The 17,742-nt window shown below is 39.5% G+C and overlaps 1 protein-coding gene across 6 annotated transcripts in view; it reads left to right on the forward strand.

Moving 5' to 3' along the window:
• LOC122654306 (sister chromatid cohesion 1 protein 4-like) overlaps window positions 1-17,742 on the forward strand; it is a 116,888-nt gene that overhangs the window by 1,745 nt on the left and 97,401 nt on the right. For all 6 annotated transcript variants that reach the window (XM_043848339.1, XM_043848337.1, XM_043848342.1 and 3 more), the window contains 3 exons: window positions 9,888-10,149; window positions 10,741-10,838; window positions 10,949-10,998. In XM_043848339.1, the coding sequence (XP_043704274.1) occupies window positions 9,888-10,149; window positions 10,741-10,838; window positions 10,949-10,998 (410 nt within the window). The remainder of the gene's footprint in view (window positions 1-9,887; window positions 10,150-10,740; window positions 10,839-10,948; window positions 10,999-17,742) is intronic.

A 17,742-nucleotide genomic window follows, 5' to 3' on the forward strand; every position in this document is an offset into this window, starting at 1 on the left:
TTGTTCTATCTTTGTTTTTCCACACATCCATCTTAACATCCTCATCTCTGCCACACAAAGCTTCTCAATATGACACTTCTTAACTGCCCAACATTCTGCCCATACATCATAGCCGGTCGAACAACAGTCCTATAAAACTTCCCTTTAAGCTTTAAAGGAATACGTCGATTACACAACACTCCGGACGCACCTCTCCACTTCAACCATCCCACTAAACTAGCCCTTATCTGTGGTAGAAAAGAAAAATAAAAGAAGTCTTAGTAAAATATGGAAAAAGTTTCTCTCGACAGCCTGCCCAAAAGGAATCTCTTGGCAATTTGAAGGGTGATGTGGTACAGTGGCAGTAGATCGATGTCTGGGGACTTGTCTGGATTGATCATGCATCAAAATTTCAGACCCAAATTCAGTCATATAACCTCTCATGTATTTACATTTTCTCTTGTATTTTTCAGCTGTCCATGTATTGGCCTGCAACCTCCCATGGTTCTGGATTTCCAAAGCTTTATTTTTCCACTTGGCCAACTCCATTTGGGATGATACTTGACAGGTGGGTGGGAAACTCTGGCGTGTACCTATCTAAGCTGCCACATGGCAGCTATATTGGCCTCCCAGAAAAAATTTTAAGCAGGCCATCATGAAAAATTAACATTATAAATTTTGTAAAGATGCTTTTGGAATTTGGAGAATAGAGAAGGTGATGAATTATGGCCTTCTCACTAAAGGTGGGCAGGTGTTGGATATTAAGTATATTAAGTTTCCACTTGGTCAACTCCATTTGGGATGATAATTGACTTGTGGGTGGGGAACTTCAGGGTGCACTTACCCAATGATGCAGTGGCATTTTCTTAGTTGGACCGGCACGACCTGCCTTGGAAACCCAAATGGAACTGGCCCAACCCAGGTTTTTGATCTAATAAGGGCTGGTAGTAATTAATTTAGTCATTTGGGGTTAATAATGTTATTTTTATATTGAGAGATAGCTACGTAGGAGATTTACTTTGAGTTGTTAGTTTCCTAGTTAGAATTAGTTTCGATTTTCTGTCGGAGTCTTTTATTCCTTTTTAAATGTATGTAACTTCATCGTTGGAGATTGAATTGAAAAATCTGGCTTTGAGTTTTCTGTGGCGTGGGTCTATTGTCAATCGTGTCCCTTGTCTCTCATTTCTCTTCTTCCATCTCCTTTCTTTCTCTAGTTAGTTCTTATCTTCCCTTTCCTAATTCTTTTATTTCCCTCTGGCTGTTTTCTTTGTTCTTCTATTCTTTCTTTTCTGTTTATCCTTTTAACTCTATTAATTCCTGTTCTAATTACTGCTACGTTGTTTTGGGCGATAGTTACAGCCCATATACAATTGATCGAGCTTGATCAGATTCTCTTCTTTGGCCTCAAATTCTGGTTTCTGGTACTAATCCTTAGGGCGACTATCTACTAAATCCCAGCCCAAAAGCTTGCTGGAATAAAGAGTTCCAAACCAAAATCCATCACTGATTTCTTACCTTCCATTAGGCCTGTGTTGCAGAAAATATCATTGCTGTTTTACCTTGATTTTCTGTCATATTGTAGCTTGCTCTTAAGAGATTCATGAGTGCAGAATCCTCCCTCAAAGTTTTAGGTTGATTGATGCCCAAACGAGAGAGTCCTCTTTTTTGAAGTGGTTCTTGGTCTTCCGCACTGGTGTTTTCATCGTGAGGAAGAAGAAGAACCCTTCTTGTGGTTTTAAAACCTTACCTTTGATATTTATGATGTTACCCCTTTAGTCCTTATTTTATTTCATTCGTTGCCTATCTTATTTCTAGTTCCAGAATTACTCCCACTTATATATTCCCTTATTCTAAATCGACAACTTGTTCCTCTTCTTTTGTTAGTCTTGAGTTTCAAGTTAATTACAGAATTGGCACTACAATTGTTATTTGAGTTGTTTTATCTTTTGAGTGCGCCCATAACGACCCATAATCAGGGTTATGAGTTTGAGGTTGCATCTATTGGTATCGGAGCTGAAAGTCCTCATTCCTACCCTATATCATGGTGGTCAATAGTGAGATCCTCCAGCAGCTTAACTCCTATAAGGAGGAAACAAGATTATATATTGCCAACCTCAAACAGTTTTGGTACCCTCAGGCCTCAGCACAACTGTCAGTTCCCTCTTGACATGATGGTGTTCCTGCAAGCTTCTATTGGTATCTTCAGATAAAGAAAGAGTCCCATTTAATCTGAGGATTCTTCTAATTCAGTCCCATATGGCCCGTTTCATGTTACACCACTACCACCATCACCACTGCTACAGTTTACACCACCACCACCATCATATGGGGCTGGCCTACCTTTGTCTTTTGACAGCTCCCTGTGCAGCTGAAAGGGAAGCCAAGTTAGATGTCTTTGGTTTCTACAGAGATAATTATCTGGAGCAATGCTTGGATTGGATTCACAATTTGGAGATATTCTTTTGATGGTATAGGTTGACTGAGGCCAGGAAGATTTTATTTTGTTGAAGCCAAACGGAAGGGTATGACTTGAGTTTGGTGGGTCAAATACTAACAATAGAATCAGACTCGAGGTATCGGTTTGGTAAACACTTGGTCTGAAATGCGAGAGGCTGTAAACTGGAGATTTTTGCCTACTGACTACAAGTAACATATGCATCTCAAGTTTGCTCAGCGAAGGTAGGATAACATGACCGTTGAGGAATATGTGGCAAAATTTTATTATTTAGCCACTTGTTTTGATTTTGAGTGGGACTTAGAGTTCTTGGTGGCACAGTTTTGGAATGGTTTGCACCCTCATATTAGTGTTGCATTGGATTTTAGCCGACTAATTACGATGGAGGATGCCGTACAGGTAGCATATTAGGTGGGAGGACAGTCTGAAAAGGCCTTGCAATCAGAGGAGCTTCTTAGAGACGTTCCTTAAAGATGACAATACAAGCAAACAGCCTCCTCCACCAAAGAAGTTCTTCAGCAAGCCACATGTTAGTGGTTCCTCTATGGCATCTTCACGGCCAAACTGCCCTTAGTCTCCACCTGGAGGTTGTGGTTTTGACAGACCTTCTATGATGACAAAGGCTGCAATTTATTGCTTCATGTGCAAGGGATACATACATGTCTCTGCCTAATGTCCTAACTGTTTGGTTGCGTATATTGAGAAGGATTCTTTCATACCTCTTGCTTTAGAAAAGCAAGGAAATCCCGAGATAGTTTATTTGGAGGCAGAGCATGAGCCTAGTGAAGGCAACAATGATAACATTGATGGGGAACAATAGCCTTGTTAATGTTCTTCGTCCACTTTTGCCCACTCGCAAGGTTTTTACGAAAGAAGATTATTGCCACTACAATATCTTCCAAACCCGAGTGAAGTGCAATGATCAACAGTGTAGCATGGTGATTGATGCAGGTAGTTGCACAAATGTTGTCTCTGAAGATGCCTTTCGTAAGCTTGGGTTGATGATGGCAATGTTTAAAATCTCATTTCGTTTCGATGTTTCGGTCTGACTGAAATATCCAAAATTTCGGATATTTCGACTAAAATATTGTATTTTTTGGGCAAGATTTCGGTTGGTTATTTCGGTGGGTTTAGGCCAAATTAAGGTCTGAAACTTTATGGAAACCCTATTTTAGGCTATATAAACATATGTAAATGTTCAAATTGCAAAAATAGTTACCCAAAGTGGTGTTTTGGATTTGCACCCTTGCTTGGCAGTATACGGTCGAATCCTAATGTATAACTTAGTTAATTACAGATACACATTGTTCAAGATTTTAAGTGCTAGATGACATAATAATTAATAAGCAATTTAAACAAGTAAGTTCTCTGGGAAACATAAAGTCAATGACTCAAAAATCATAATATTCAGTACAATAACAAGATGACATCAATATCCTAATACAAGTCAACTAGTCATCAAGTGACTAAAATGTTTACTAATAATAATTACTCCGCCGTCCAAGATTGACACCACTCATAGTCCGATGGAGCCAATGTGCATTGGTCTCTGACTGTAGGACATATGAATACCACATCATAGTTTGGGAGAAGAAACGAGTATAGTCCTCTACAGTTGCCATGTAAATTGCATCATCGACATGCTGAAGGTAACCTATCCTAGGATATGGGTAAGCAAAGTGTGAAGAGCTACTCACTGATCCCCTGTGATATGACGGCTTTGGGAGCATGTACGGGCACGGTTGGTGGGTTGGGTAGGTGAAGATGTCGTCCACAAAAGACGATCCACTACGTCCCTGTGAGTGGGAGTCGTGCTCAGACTTGGGAATGGATGGAGAAGATATATGCTCCCCCCCCTAAGTCAACTGCCCATGGCTATATGGATGTGAATGAGATGAATGGTACTCTGATGGTATTGGAGATGGACTGCTCTCTTCGCGAAAAGATGGGGTACAAAAATGCCCACTCGATCTGCTGTCCCTGTCGCCAATACATAATCCACCAACAAAGCTAGATAAGGTATCAATGTCCATAAGATTAGCCTGCCTACTAGTACTAGGGGGACGAAGCTGGCCACGACTCCCCCTCGAGTAAGACTTGTGGCCGGTGTGGGGGCACGTGCACCGTGGTTTGTATCCTGTGTGGCATGATCAAACTGTATTTCTCCAGTGAATTGGATCGGCTCCTGTTGCTCTTCTACCACATACTACTCTCGAATTCCCTCATATGCATCACCACCACCACATCATCATCATCATCTCTACGACTACCAATATGAGTAACTGGCAGTGAAGATTTGCGAGTCTGAGTCTGAGTCCCACTACTTGAGCACATGGACCAGTCATCTTCCTCCTAATCAACATTGCCACCCGTAGACTGGAACAGTATGAGTGACGCTTCCCGTGTGTGTACCTAACCCTCTTCAACTATGGACTCATCCACATCAGCACCTATCTGTTCGGCTATCATGGGGTCAGACCTACCTCCAGCCTGATCCAACATTGACTCACCTCTATCCCTCACCTAATCCACAATAGGATCTTCATCATCTGAATCCAACTGGAAAATGTCAGCGAGATCGATATTTTCCCTGATACCCTCCAGTCCCATGCGTATGTGTTGCATTCTCAGCCTCAAATTGTAATGCACATACACCAAGTTAGATAGACGTTGGGAACCCAATCTGTTTCTACTCTTGGAGTGGAAGAGAGAAAATGTACTCTAATTCTATTCACAGCCGGATGCGAAACATGTCTAGGAGAGGACCTTGATTGATATTTTCCTTAAATTCTCTGCCATACCCCCATACAATACCCACGGATCCACCATTCAACTGCATTACAACAAAAAAGATATGTTAAATTCATTTCACAAGTTTCAATACATTCGTAATTTAAAGAATATGATATTGAATTGAGTAATGAGTACCAACATCACTGCGTGTCCGGCCTTGCTCTGTAGCATCTATTCCAAAACTCCCCATTGCATCCCTTAAACTCTTCATCTATTCTCATTTGGAAAATATTTAAAATTTGTAATGACTCATTACTATTTACTGAGGTAATTCCAAATGAATTATAAGACTCATCTTAGTGTTGCAGATAGCTTGTAATTTACTGTCTGGCTCTAACTTGGCAACTACTTTCTTCACTGTTTCTATAAAACTAGTATTCAACCCAAGCCTATGACTATATTGGTACTTGGGGTTCAAATAGTATGCTGAAAATTAACATTACGTATTGTCAATGCCTTACTAGTTAATAATACATCTTTCAAATTAACTTTAAAAGATGTAATTGCATAAAAAAAATGCTCACTAGCCTTATGCAGTAGATGCATAAGTTGATTTTCCTAGCGATCTTTGATAATTTTTGAGGAAGTGTTTGCTACCTCGTGGATTCGCATTGTGCACACTTTCATTCATCAAGTCTATGGCATCATACAAATGTGGCATGGTTGGCTCCTTGAGAGCAGAGTCAACTATATGCAAAACCTTGACCACTGGGTCCAAAATTTGTACCACTTTATGCAGTTTTGTCCAAAAGTCATCTGATGGAATGGTAGCCTGTGCTTCCCTACCACCTTGGGTGTGGGAACCATTTCAGTCAAACCACTCTTCAGAAGCAAACATAGCTCTAAGTTCGGACTTGGTCTCAATACTCTTAAGTACAATGTAGTTGGTACCGAATCTAGTTATGCCTGGCCTCACCAAGTCACCCACTCACTTCTCCCTCAAGAGGTTTAATGCAAACCCATGGTTGTATACATAATTGGTCATTTGTCTTGTCTTTTCCACAATACTCTGTACCAATTTGATCTTCCCCATATTCTTCAGCATGAGGTCTATACAATGGGCAGCATAAGGTGTCCAAAACAGCCGATACTTACTGTTATTCATCAACCTCTCACCAGTCTTCTTGTAGTTGCTCCCGTTGTCCGTTACAACCGGGACAACGTTCTCCACTCCTACCTCTGCTACCACCTTTTTTAACAACTTGTAGATATATTTTGCATCTTTTTTCTCCTTGGATGCATCCACAGACTTAAGAAATATTGTCCTCCCATCACAATACACCATAAAGTTGATGATGGACTTTCTTGTAGGACCAGTCCAACCATCACACATGATAGTCACCCCATAGCTCTCCCACATCCCCCTCATTTCAGCAATATAGTCTTCAAGCTCTCTCTTCTGTTGGGGCAAATAATTATTAATGATCTCATATGGGGTAGGCCCCTTATACCCTGGTCCCTGGGCCAGCCTCAGCAATGGAATCTATCATAGTCTGATAAAAGGAGCCTTATGTAGTGTTTGTTGGGATGGTATTGATGTATTGTATAATATCCACTTAGCTATAAATTCTTTCACCATCCCCAAATTTGTCCAAGCTCCCTTTATCTTAGGATGCTTGTTGCCTGCCTTCTTGTAAACGCTAGGATCCTGGTGTAGTGCGGGGTCAACTCGTGGTGGTACTACTAGAGTTGGTGGAGGCAAAGCTGCCCTCGTACTCTGTGATCTCCTAAAGGGATTAGGCAACCGAGGCTGCCTACCACTTGTTCTAGAGGTACCAGCTCCTCCACTACCACTAGCACCTGCTCTAGAGGTACCTATTTTTCTGCTACCACCTACTCTCTGTCTCTCCTGATCTCGTGATAAGTGGCTTTGCTCCTCAACTGTGCCCGTCTCCAATCCCTAGCCTCTTGCTTAGTCTATATATCATCAAGAACATAGGCAAGATCATCACTATCGTCATCATCATCATCATCATCATCATATTCAACATCATCGTAACCTCCTACCGTAATCCTCACTGCATCCTTAAGTTCTAACCTTGCCTTCTCCCTCTGAGGATTCCTCTTACTCCCTCCCTTCATGTACTCAATGATGGCCCTAGATACCTCAACATGGACCATATGACATGAGACCACTTCAGGAAAATTACCAGCCAGATGTTGTTTGAGTCTAGTGGCCCCACCTCCCAAAAACTTTTGGTTACAGTAATTGCACTGTGTTTTTCTTTATCCCATCGGAGTGCAATCATGCAATGTCACCCCTAGTGCGCTTGGATGGTCTCTGCTCCCCCTGCCACTATCATCTACTACGGTTCGCCATAATTTGACTTGTTTATTGTTGCATGAAATTCATTAATCATTGAAGCACGTCAATTCTTTTAGTTTGAGAGCACTAAAACAAGTATATAGTTATTTAGTATTTTTCCCCTAACCCATATATTTTTCTCATATTTAAAAACAAATTTTAAAATATTTTTCAAATAAATATTGGCCTAGCACAACAAAACCGAAAATGACATGCAATGAGCGGCACTTCAAAAACATGTAGAATTTAATTTCTTATTTTTCATTAATTTTCAAACCAACACCTCATATTTTTCCCTATTTTATCCCTTTTATTTTTTGCATTTTTAAATAATATTCATAATTTCCAAAAATTAAAATAATTAATTATTGGCAGAAAAATATTTCGACACTGTGAGGCCGTAGATCGGCCAATGGTGTCTAACATATATTTAATTGATCCCCATGCAGTTTACATAACCCCCTTTTTTTAAGATTTTTGTTGTAGGAAAATCAAAATTTTGAAGAAAAAAAAATATAATATATATACAGAAAAAATTTCAACACCGTGAGGTTGTAGATCGGCCTTCGGTGTCTGACGTATAATAATTTCATCGCAAACAAACATGTATTGATCGTGTTTTTTTTCAAAAAAATATTTTTGGAGAAAATGGTTTTACTTGAAATAGTGGAAAGGCTTAACTGATGTGCTAAGAAGGTTCAATACTGTGTTCTCCAAGTGATTCCAGCGTAGATGCGGCGAAGATTCGAAGAAGAAATAAAAAATCACTAAAAAGAAGTGGAGGAGGAAGAAATGGGAGGAAAAAAGTGAAAAAACCAAGGCATGTGAGCTCTGAATCGAAATTTCGACCGAGACTCACGGGACCTTGTCTTTTTATTAAGTGAGTTTGTAACATCTTGCCGAATTTTCGGTGAGATGTTACAAACAGTCGAAATATCGATTGAGTTTTTGTATTTTTTCAATTCAAAGTTACGATTCGTTTCGGCTCGACCGAAATACTCGAAATTTTCGAGATTTCGACCGAGACGAAACGAGCTTTTGAACAATGGATGATAAAGCCATATCCCAATTATACAAGGTTATATGGGTGAACAACATCAATCTCAATATTACAGATGGGTGTTTGCTAACATATTCTATTGGAGGATTCGTGGATACGGTGCAATGTGACATCCTACCTTTTAAAGGTGTGTCAGATTCTTCTTGTGCAACCATGGCTATTTGATAAGAAGGCACAATATTGTGGTTTGCGAATACCTACTCTTTCAAACATGGTGGCAAAGAAATAAAGCTTCTTCCCACCAAGGACCTCACTTTGCAGTGTCAAATGATGCAATAATCACATTAAAGCTAATACAAATAATATATACTTATCTACTGAAACAAAAATATAATGTCATGAAGAACTGTGGAAAATAATGTTACATCTTGGCACTGCAAATTCCAAGACAGGAAATGTCGAAAGGATAAACTCTAAAAGAATGGCCTGAAAAAGATTGATAGTAGTGTCCATGTTACCGAGATAAGATGTACTGATGCTTATTATTTGAAATTAAGGCTATGCTTGTTTGGCAAGAGGATGAAAGAAAATAAAATAAAATAGAAGTTGTAGGAAGTGAAATTTTCTCATAGGTGTTTGGTTGGCATAGAAAAGGAAAGTTTGTTTGTTGCAAGAAAAGTTCATGAATCTCATGTTTTGGTAAGAAAATTTTGAAGAGTTGAAAGAATTTTTTTTGACGAAATTCAAAACCAAGACAAGAATCTATTTTTCTTCTCATCCATAAGTAATAAAGTGAAGTGAAGTGAAGTGAAGTAAAATGAGGATGAAATCAAAATCGAAAATTTTGCAATTATTACCATTAATAATTGTGTAGTAATTGAACAACATACTAGATATAGTAATCAAATTTTACTTAACTTTTCATCCAAAATTAAAAGAGCATACCTAGTGCACGAGGCTCCCACCACTGCGGGGTCTGGGGAGGGTCATATGTATGCAGGCTTACCCTTGCTTCGTGGAGAGGCTGTTTCCAGACTCGAACCCGCAACCACTAGGTCGCAATGGAGCAACCTTACCGTTGCACCAAGGCCTGCCCTCTACGTTTCATCCAAAATATAGCTGAAAAATTTTCAACTACATGGTAAAATTTAATTACCATATTTAGTATGCTGTTGATTTAGTTAAAAAAAATTCTTGGTAATGATTGCAAAACTTTCCATTTTCTTTTCTCTAATTTTACTTCCCTTCACTTTATTTCTAACAAAACGGGGCTTCAGTGTTATTTCTCGTTGCTTTGCAATGAATTGTTCCTTATTGACTTCCTTGACTTTTAATTGAATGTCCATCTGTTGCAGACTCAATTCTTTTCCCTGAAGTACCAATTGCTCTTCGGTTATCTAGCCATCTTCTGCTTGGGGTGGTGAGGATATATTCCCGAAAGGTGAATTATCTTTTCCATGATTGCAGTGAGGCTTTGCTTCAGATAAAGCAAGCTTTTCGTTCCACTGTGGTTGATCTGCCACCGGATGAATCTACTGCGCCTTATCACTCCATTACTTTGCCAGAGACTTTTGATCTTGATGATTTCGAGCTGCCAGACAGTGCACTTTTTCAGGGGTTGGTTCTAAAATATATAATATTTTCTTATGGTATGGTCTTATTATTATACTGTAATGGAATCCAGTGGTTGCAGAATTCACCATTTAAGGGTCCCATGTAGAAACTTCGTCTATATAAAAATTAACAAGTTGTTATGTTTATAATGCTGCACATAGTTCCTAAAACCTGATCAGGGTCAAACTGGAAAAGGGCTGTTCTTGTTTTTCAGTGGTTTTCAGGGGAAATCTAGGAAAAACTGGGAAAATTGTGAACTAAAAAAAGAAGGGAGTTCTGCTATTTCTGGTTCGACTGCTTGTTTGGTCCGGTTTTAAAAAACTATGAGCCTACCTAGTATGGGTCTATTTGTCAGATATTTTAATTTTTCAAAGAATGCTATAGATTTAATGGTGACCATCATTTGATCAGGTTGGTTTATATGGCCTCCAAAGAGGAACCCCATTTAATGATAGGTTTTTACCTCTAGCTGACTTTCTTTTGGTCAAACTATAGGAATTGGGGCATGTACTCTGTGTTATGTGGTAACAGGAGGATATTCTTCCTTTTTTATTTGGAATCAACATTGCTTATCTGTTTCCCTAATACTTGCAGTAACTATGTCGACCATCATGTCAGTACGAGGGAGCAGATTACACTTCAAGATACCATGGATGGTGTGGTCTATTCTACTTCACAGTTTGGATTGGATGGTTAGTATTTACCTTGGCATGGCATGGCATGCTTGAGATTTGGTGGGTTATAATTGTTGCTCCCAGCACCTGGATATTTTCATATTTTGCATGTTTTCTTTTTAATTCAGAGAGGTTTGGTGATGGTGATACTTCTCAGATTGGCTTAGATCTTGATGAGGTAATTCTGTAACTTTGGTCTGTACCATGATCATTGATCTTACTCATTTTAGTTTTGCTTTATATACACGCGTCATGCGTGTACACGTGCATGTTTCATGGATTAGTCTCAGTTGATCTATCTGTTTGGGATGGATTCCCCTGTCCATTGACGAGGTTGGATGATCTGATATGTGTTAATTTATGACCCTTTGGTGTAACAGAATCAGCTGATTCAAGGCTTCTGCTGAGTTGATGTTAAGTATATACAGCCTATTGAAATCTTTTCGTTTTTACATGTTACGGATCCCCCCATCCCTCCTTGAGAGAGATCTGAGGCAGGGATTTTGTAATATTTGCATGATGTACAGGGAGCATTTGGATGACTTGTTTTGGTGCCCCAGTGCTATGCATTATTCCTTTTTGAACCTGCATGCGAAAAGCTATCATACTAATTGATGAATGCTCACTTCTGCTTGATGCAAACTGTAGCTTCTCAGTGCTTCTATACCCTTTTTAATAGTACTATCTAATATTGGTTAGAATTATAAACAATCTAAAGAAATTAAAATTCTTCTACTACTATTTCCTAACTAACAACAATTAGGAATGTGTGACGTACGCTGTAGAAAATCTGTAATTGGGCAGTTTAAGAAAGGCCATTGCTTGCCTTGTTGTGGTCCTGTGGAAATTCATTAGGATATCATTGGGGGCCAATTACGACAGTGTATGAGATGAAGTTGTGAAGGAAAAAACTCTATCATTACTCATTAGTAGCCCGTATCAACAGAGGAGAAAATGGAGCTTTTAGTGTTGGGGCTCAGATTATAGAAAAATTTAAGGGTAGTTATTCATGTAACAGTGGAAGGGATGTTTCCGAAAATCACAAGACAAATCTGAGCCATTCATTTTTATTTTTTTATAATTTAAACCATTTGTTCTCAGTCAGGGACGTGCACGAGATGTGTAGAACAAAAGGGGGTATTTGATTGAATTTGACTGAAATTCAACACATGGCTAATCTAGACCATGCCCTCTCTATCCGATGGTTGGAATTGACATATCATCTGTCCACGTGGCAGAATAGGTACTTTGTGACATTTGAAAGAATAGGAGACCTTTGTGACAGTAATAATTCACCAAATTTTAATGCTTAAACCTGATAAAAGGATTGTATATGTCATCTATTACCTTGAAGCTATCTGTCCACTTATCTTGGTTGCCAAGCCGATACTTTGCCTTTTGGAGGTTGCACCCAATTTTAAGTGGTGCACTTATTTAACTGTAGGAATCAAATGGTCTTCTTGGCCTGAAGGTCAACTCAGCGTCCTTATTTAAGTGGGTCATGAAGTGGCTCATCCCTTTTCCTTGGGAATAGTTGAGGCCTTGAGTTGTAAATTAACATGAAATGAACATAAATACATAGATCTTGTCCAGAATTTTGCCATTTAAGGGAATTATAAATTTAATCTTACACGATTTAAGAAAATTATAAACTAATCCCATTTGCATCTTCTTGCGAACACTTTAGCTACTGTACAATGCCCTTTGCATGATTAATAGTTGTCCTGAACCTGAAGCCATTGAAATAATATTGCTACGCTGATTAGTCATACCTTGCTCTAATGAGGTGGATGCGTAATACATCTGTGGTTGCATTGTGAAGTATTTTTTATATACCTCTCACTACCTTGGAACCACCGTTGTCCTGAAATTGTAGTCCTGAAAATCTCTCTACACTCACTTTTTTGGTGCTGTATCCTAAGAATTATTGGATGAGAAAAACTCTCTTTTATAAAGAGATGTTGATGTAATATGGTGATACCAATTTATTTTCAAAAGTCGAAGCTATAAGGATTGGCAAACAATGAATGGCATTCATGGGCAGTATCATAAAACTGTAGCTCCCCCGTTAACCATCTCCTCCATGTCCTTTTTCGATTCCTAATGCAATCTGGGGTTTCAAAACCCCGGTTCGGATCGCTTGTGAGCCCACTCAATCAACAAGACTCCAAGTTTTAAGGGTTTTTTTCAAATGCCCCCCTCAAACTGCCTATAAGATCAAATGCACCCCTGAATTTTCACTATTTGCAAATGCACCCCTACTTTCCAAACTTTGTAACACTCTAGTCCAGTCCGTTAGTCTGGGACGTTTGACGTTAGTTTCAAGGAATCTACTGACCAAAATGCCGTTATGAAAACCTCTTTATTTCTCCTCCTTCCCTCTTCCCATAATACGCAAGTTAGGGTTTTCCCTCCATCTTCATTTCCAATCCTTTAATGGAAATTATTTGTTGGGTATATTAAATTCCCTTCTTCTGCAAATCTTTCTCTGCAAAAACCCGTTAAAGTCAAACAACGAAGTATCATCAAGTTCGTTCCCTTACAGAGAAAAAGAAGAAAAGTAAACCAAACACTGAACCATCGCCTTACTCTTACATTCTGCACGGTTTCAAGCACATAACCTTCGGCAGTTATTAAGACTTTCATTGCTCGCTAGGGTTAGGGTTAGGATTTTTTCTACCTATAAAAAGCCATAGATTTGTTTCTGATTGATATTTTAGGTATCTAGGGTTCGTTGTGGACAGGGATAATAACTAGCTAATAATAATATGTACAAAAGAAGAAACAAACGAAGCGTAGTTAGCGCTCTAGGAGTCGTGATGCGATAATATTCTCTGTGATTAAAATAGGGTTTTGTAGGTAATACTTAAATTGATAGATTCCATAGAGTTGGTGGTGCTTTTTTGGAGGTTTTGGAAGAGAGGGGAGGAGAAAAGTAGGAAAGAGAACACAAGTGGATGGACTTATGCTAGGAGATGACTGTTACTGTAAAGGATCCGACTTCTGAGCATCTGCTCTCTTTCTCTCTCTTTCTCTCTCTCTTTCTCAAAAATCTTCATGAAACACCTAGACTATATATTATTTCAAACTCCGAAGCACTTGGAACCATGTGGTGCAAGCCTTTTAGAAATCACCCAACAGTTCTTGAAGGCAGACTTGGACAACCCATCATACGGATGCATTTAGGAATTTGCTACCCAATGAGATTCTATGAAAAAGGGAAGGAAGGAAGGAAGTCAGAAAAGGAGCTTAGAACCAGAAACCAGAGAAGCTCGCTAATTAAAAAATAAAAAAAAGGAAAAATGGAAATTCAAGAAAAAGGGAAATAGAACCAGACTATTTCTTAAAAGCCTTGTTCCGTGGCATTAATGTATAGAGAAAGCACACAGAGTCACAGACTATTTCCAGTTTTAGCGTTTGTTCTTCGCCGACCCCTTCTTCCATTAAAGGAGGAATGGAAGCTTCTGAAGAGAACAAAGATGGAGGGGAGAAGCCTGGTTCTCCTATTTCCTCGGTGGGATTCAAGGAGCTTTCCAGATTTGCAGATAGGTGGGATTCAAGGAGCTTTTCTCCCATAAGGGTATTTTGGTCATTAGATTCTCTGAAACTAACGTCTGACGTCCCAGACTAACGGACTGGACTAGAGTGTTACAAAGTTTTGAAAGTAGGGGTGCATACCGTGCATTTGCATTCAGGGGTGCATTTGATCTTATGGGCAGTTTGAGGGGGGCATTTGAAAAAAACCAAGTTTAAAAGGGAATGGCAGTTTGGTAAATAACCCAAAATTTTAGGGTTACTAAGGAAGATGAAAAGAGAAGGGATACCCAAGGAATTAGTCTTATGATCAGGGACAGACTTGGTATTAATGCAAATTAAAGGATGGAACAGAATTGAGTAAAGAGGAGGGGTGTTTTGGGGGAAAGGAAGAGATATGGTGATGTTTAATACATTGTCACCACTTCTTCAACCATGACAAACAACAGAAAACCAGTGGTAGGGAGGATGGGTTCGGACAACTGTACTCTCTCATACAAGGTTGATTTGAACTGAAATTTCAGGGGAGGATTCCTGACCCACTAACCTATTAAACAAACCCAACAAGATCCAAATCACTATCCAAAACCGGGTAACAAATCTCTAAAAGGCCTGGCGGTAATTGTAGGTTCAGGCCTGAAACTGGGCTTCAATCTCATGATGGAGGAAGGCTTAGGAGCTGGGACTAGGGTTTTAGAGTCGCTTATAGGAGGATGACTCACACCCAGAATAACAGACCGAAAGGATTGAGTATGAGGGAGATGGTTCACTCACCTATGGGCTGTTACTGTTGCTAGGTTCTGAAAAATTGGTGAAGTTGCAAGGTAGCAGCATGAAATGTAATATAAATGAGCTTAATAGCAAAGAAAGAGAAGAAGAATAAGAGTACCTGAGAAAGGAAGACAGGAGAACTGCCCAAAGTCCGGATTTTTATCCCGTAAGAAGAAGAGCCATTCTATGTGAATTGAGCTTGGGCCTGCTTGAACTCCAGTAGGCCCACTTAAATATACAAGTTTTTCTTTTAATGGGTAATGAGAGAGGGGAAAAAGAGGGGGGGGGGGGGGTGGGTGGGAAAATTAACCTCTCCAATTCCTTAAAGTGTGGCAGTGCGGCAGTGCTAGGTGGAGATGTCGACACCTGGCAGCGGCCGCATCCAACCGTCCATATCAACAATGCCAAAGGGGGAGAAAGGAAGAAGAGAAGATCAAACCGCAGGGAAGAAGGGTGAAAGGCCACACGGCCAGCACATGCTCCACAAAAGTGAGAAACTCCAACGAAATATTCCATTCAATCTTATTGCCTGAGGATATCGATAACAATGTATAAATTGATGCTACCAACGAACATTGACTTTATTATGGAAACTAAGAAACTGGAAGATAATTCAAACACGGAAATTTAATAAAGACTTCCCCATGTATCTAACTCTATCTAAAACTCCCATATATAAAGTATAAAAATTAATTAAAAGTTGGTATATAAAAACTCCCATATATAAAAGGGAAAATTACGCTGCCACCCCCTGAGGTTTGTATTAAATACAGAGCGACCCCCTGTGTTTCTAAATTATACAGCCACACCCCCCTGAGGTTTGGTTTGTTGTTACAGTCGGCCCCACTCCGTTATATCATTTCCGTTAAGTTGTACGGTGTTGATAATTCATGACTTAAAATGACTAATATACCCCTAGTATTGTAGTTGGCAGTGTAAATCCAAAAGTGTGACAGCCCATAACAGAGACAATGTCGTTGGAAAACGGTGCTTTTTCGCCGGATTCCGCCGCTGCATTGATCTCCTTCACTGTCTCTTGCATCTAGAAATCAACCAAACAGGAGGGTTCTTTTCCCTTCATTATCTTCGCTTTGCTCGAACCTGCACAAATAGCTAGGGTTTCCCAAAGCCTCTTGACGGTGAATCTCGCCTTGTAGAACCGAAATCTAGGGAGATCGATCGGTAGTTTCATCAACCCCGCATTGAATAGACTGTAATCCCTATTGAAATCCACCCGAGCTTTGGCACTGAAGTAAATACCCATGAAGACAGTCTGAGAAGTCTTGAGATTCATCTCATGATAGAGGAGACGAAGAGCTATAGGCTTAGAAGGATTACTGAAAGAGAGAGACTGCAAGTGTTTTAGGTGTTAAAAAATGATCTTCTGCTGCAAGTAGATGTAGGTTGAGAGGGCTTTGGGGGTGAAATTTGGGGCAATCCGACGGCAATCCTGAAGCAGAGGAGGAAGTCTCCATTTCTGCCGTGCTCTGCAACTCCGGCGTCTACCGTTCTCCTCAATTCTTCTTCATTTTCCCATCTTCTTCTTCTAGAATTAGCACAAGCTTTTCTCTCTATTTTCATACTATGCAACTCCAGCATCTACCGTTCTCCACCCCTTCAAGTCCTAAATCCTGATGAAGTTCTTCTTTTTCCCCTTTTTTCTGGGTTAATTTTTCTTTCTCCACTTCTTTTTTATTTGATTCCATCTCTTTACTTTCTCTTTTTGTTCTTTCTTTTCTTTCCATCACATAAATGGATGGATTTTGCAGATTTTATTTCCAGGTTATAAGGCTGTTAAATAAACCCTGCCCCTGTAGCCTTAGTTGAAGAAAGTCTGCAACTTAATCTTCTTCTTGTTCTCCTCTCCTTCAGTCCTTCCCCTTTAAGACCCATTTTTCCATTATTTCAGCAACTGATAAAGCTCTCGTTTGTCCATATCAAACAAATTTCACAAGACCTGAATATCGCTGCAATTAATCAATGGCAAAACAGTAAAAATCAAAATCAAAATTAAAATCTAAATCACAATCAAAATCAAATTTTGAGAGAAAAACAGAGAGGGGGTAGTTACCAGGACGAAGGTGTTCAGGTCCGGCATTAATGAGATTCATGAGCCCAGCACGGCCATAAAACTTGGTGAGGAAGACAATGGCATGTGCTTGGGATTCTGGGTTTTTGATCCATTGCAAGCAAGGTCTGATGCTGCAATTCTCGCTGCAAGCTTTGCGGAGAACTCGACAAAGACCATGTTAGGTCGAGATTCAAAGTTTGGGTTTGCAGATTTTTTAGGGTTAATAACGAATGAATGAGAGCAGGGAAAAAAATCCGAGAGAGAATAGAGGGAGAAGAGATGAGGGAGAGAAGAAATAGATGTATAAATGAATACATGTGCGGTGGAGTTGCAGGTCAGCGATGGAGGCAACTTCAAATTTGAGGAAGAAGACAGCGGTAAAAAGGGTTTGTCATTTTGGTTTATAATCTTAGAAGAGGGCAAAGTTGGAATTTCCCACTGAGTATTAACAGGATATTAGAAGAGGGCAAAGTTGGTATTTAAAATGTATTATTTAACACCGTCCACTCATCGTCCACTCAGGGGGTGTGGCTGTATAATTTAGAT

This window comes from Telopea speciosissima, chromosome 3 (genome assembly GCF_018873765.1).
Source record: "Telopea speciosissima isolate NSW1024214 ecotype Mountain lineage chromosome 3, Tspe_v1, whole genome shotgun sequence".
NCBI classification, from domain to species: domain Eukaryota; kingdom Viridiplantae; phylum Streptophyta; class Magnoliopsida; order Proteales; family Proteaceae; genus Telopea; species Telopea speciosissima.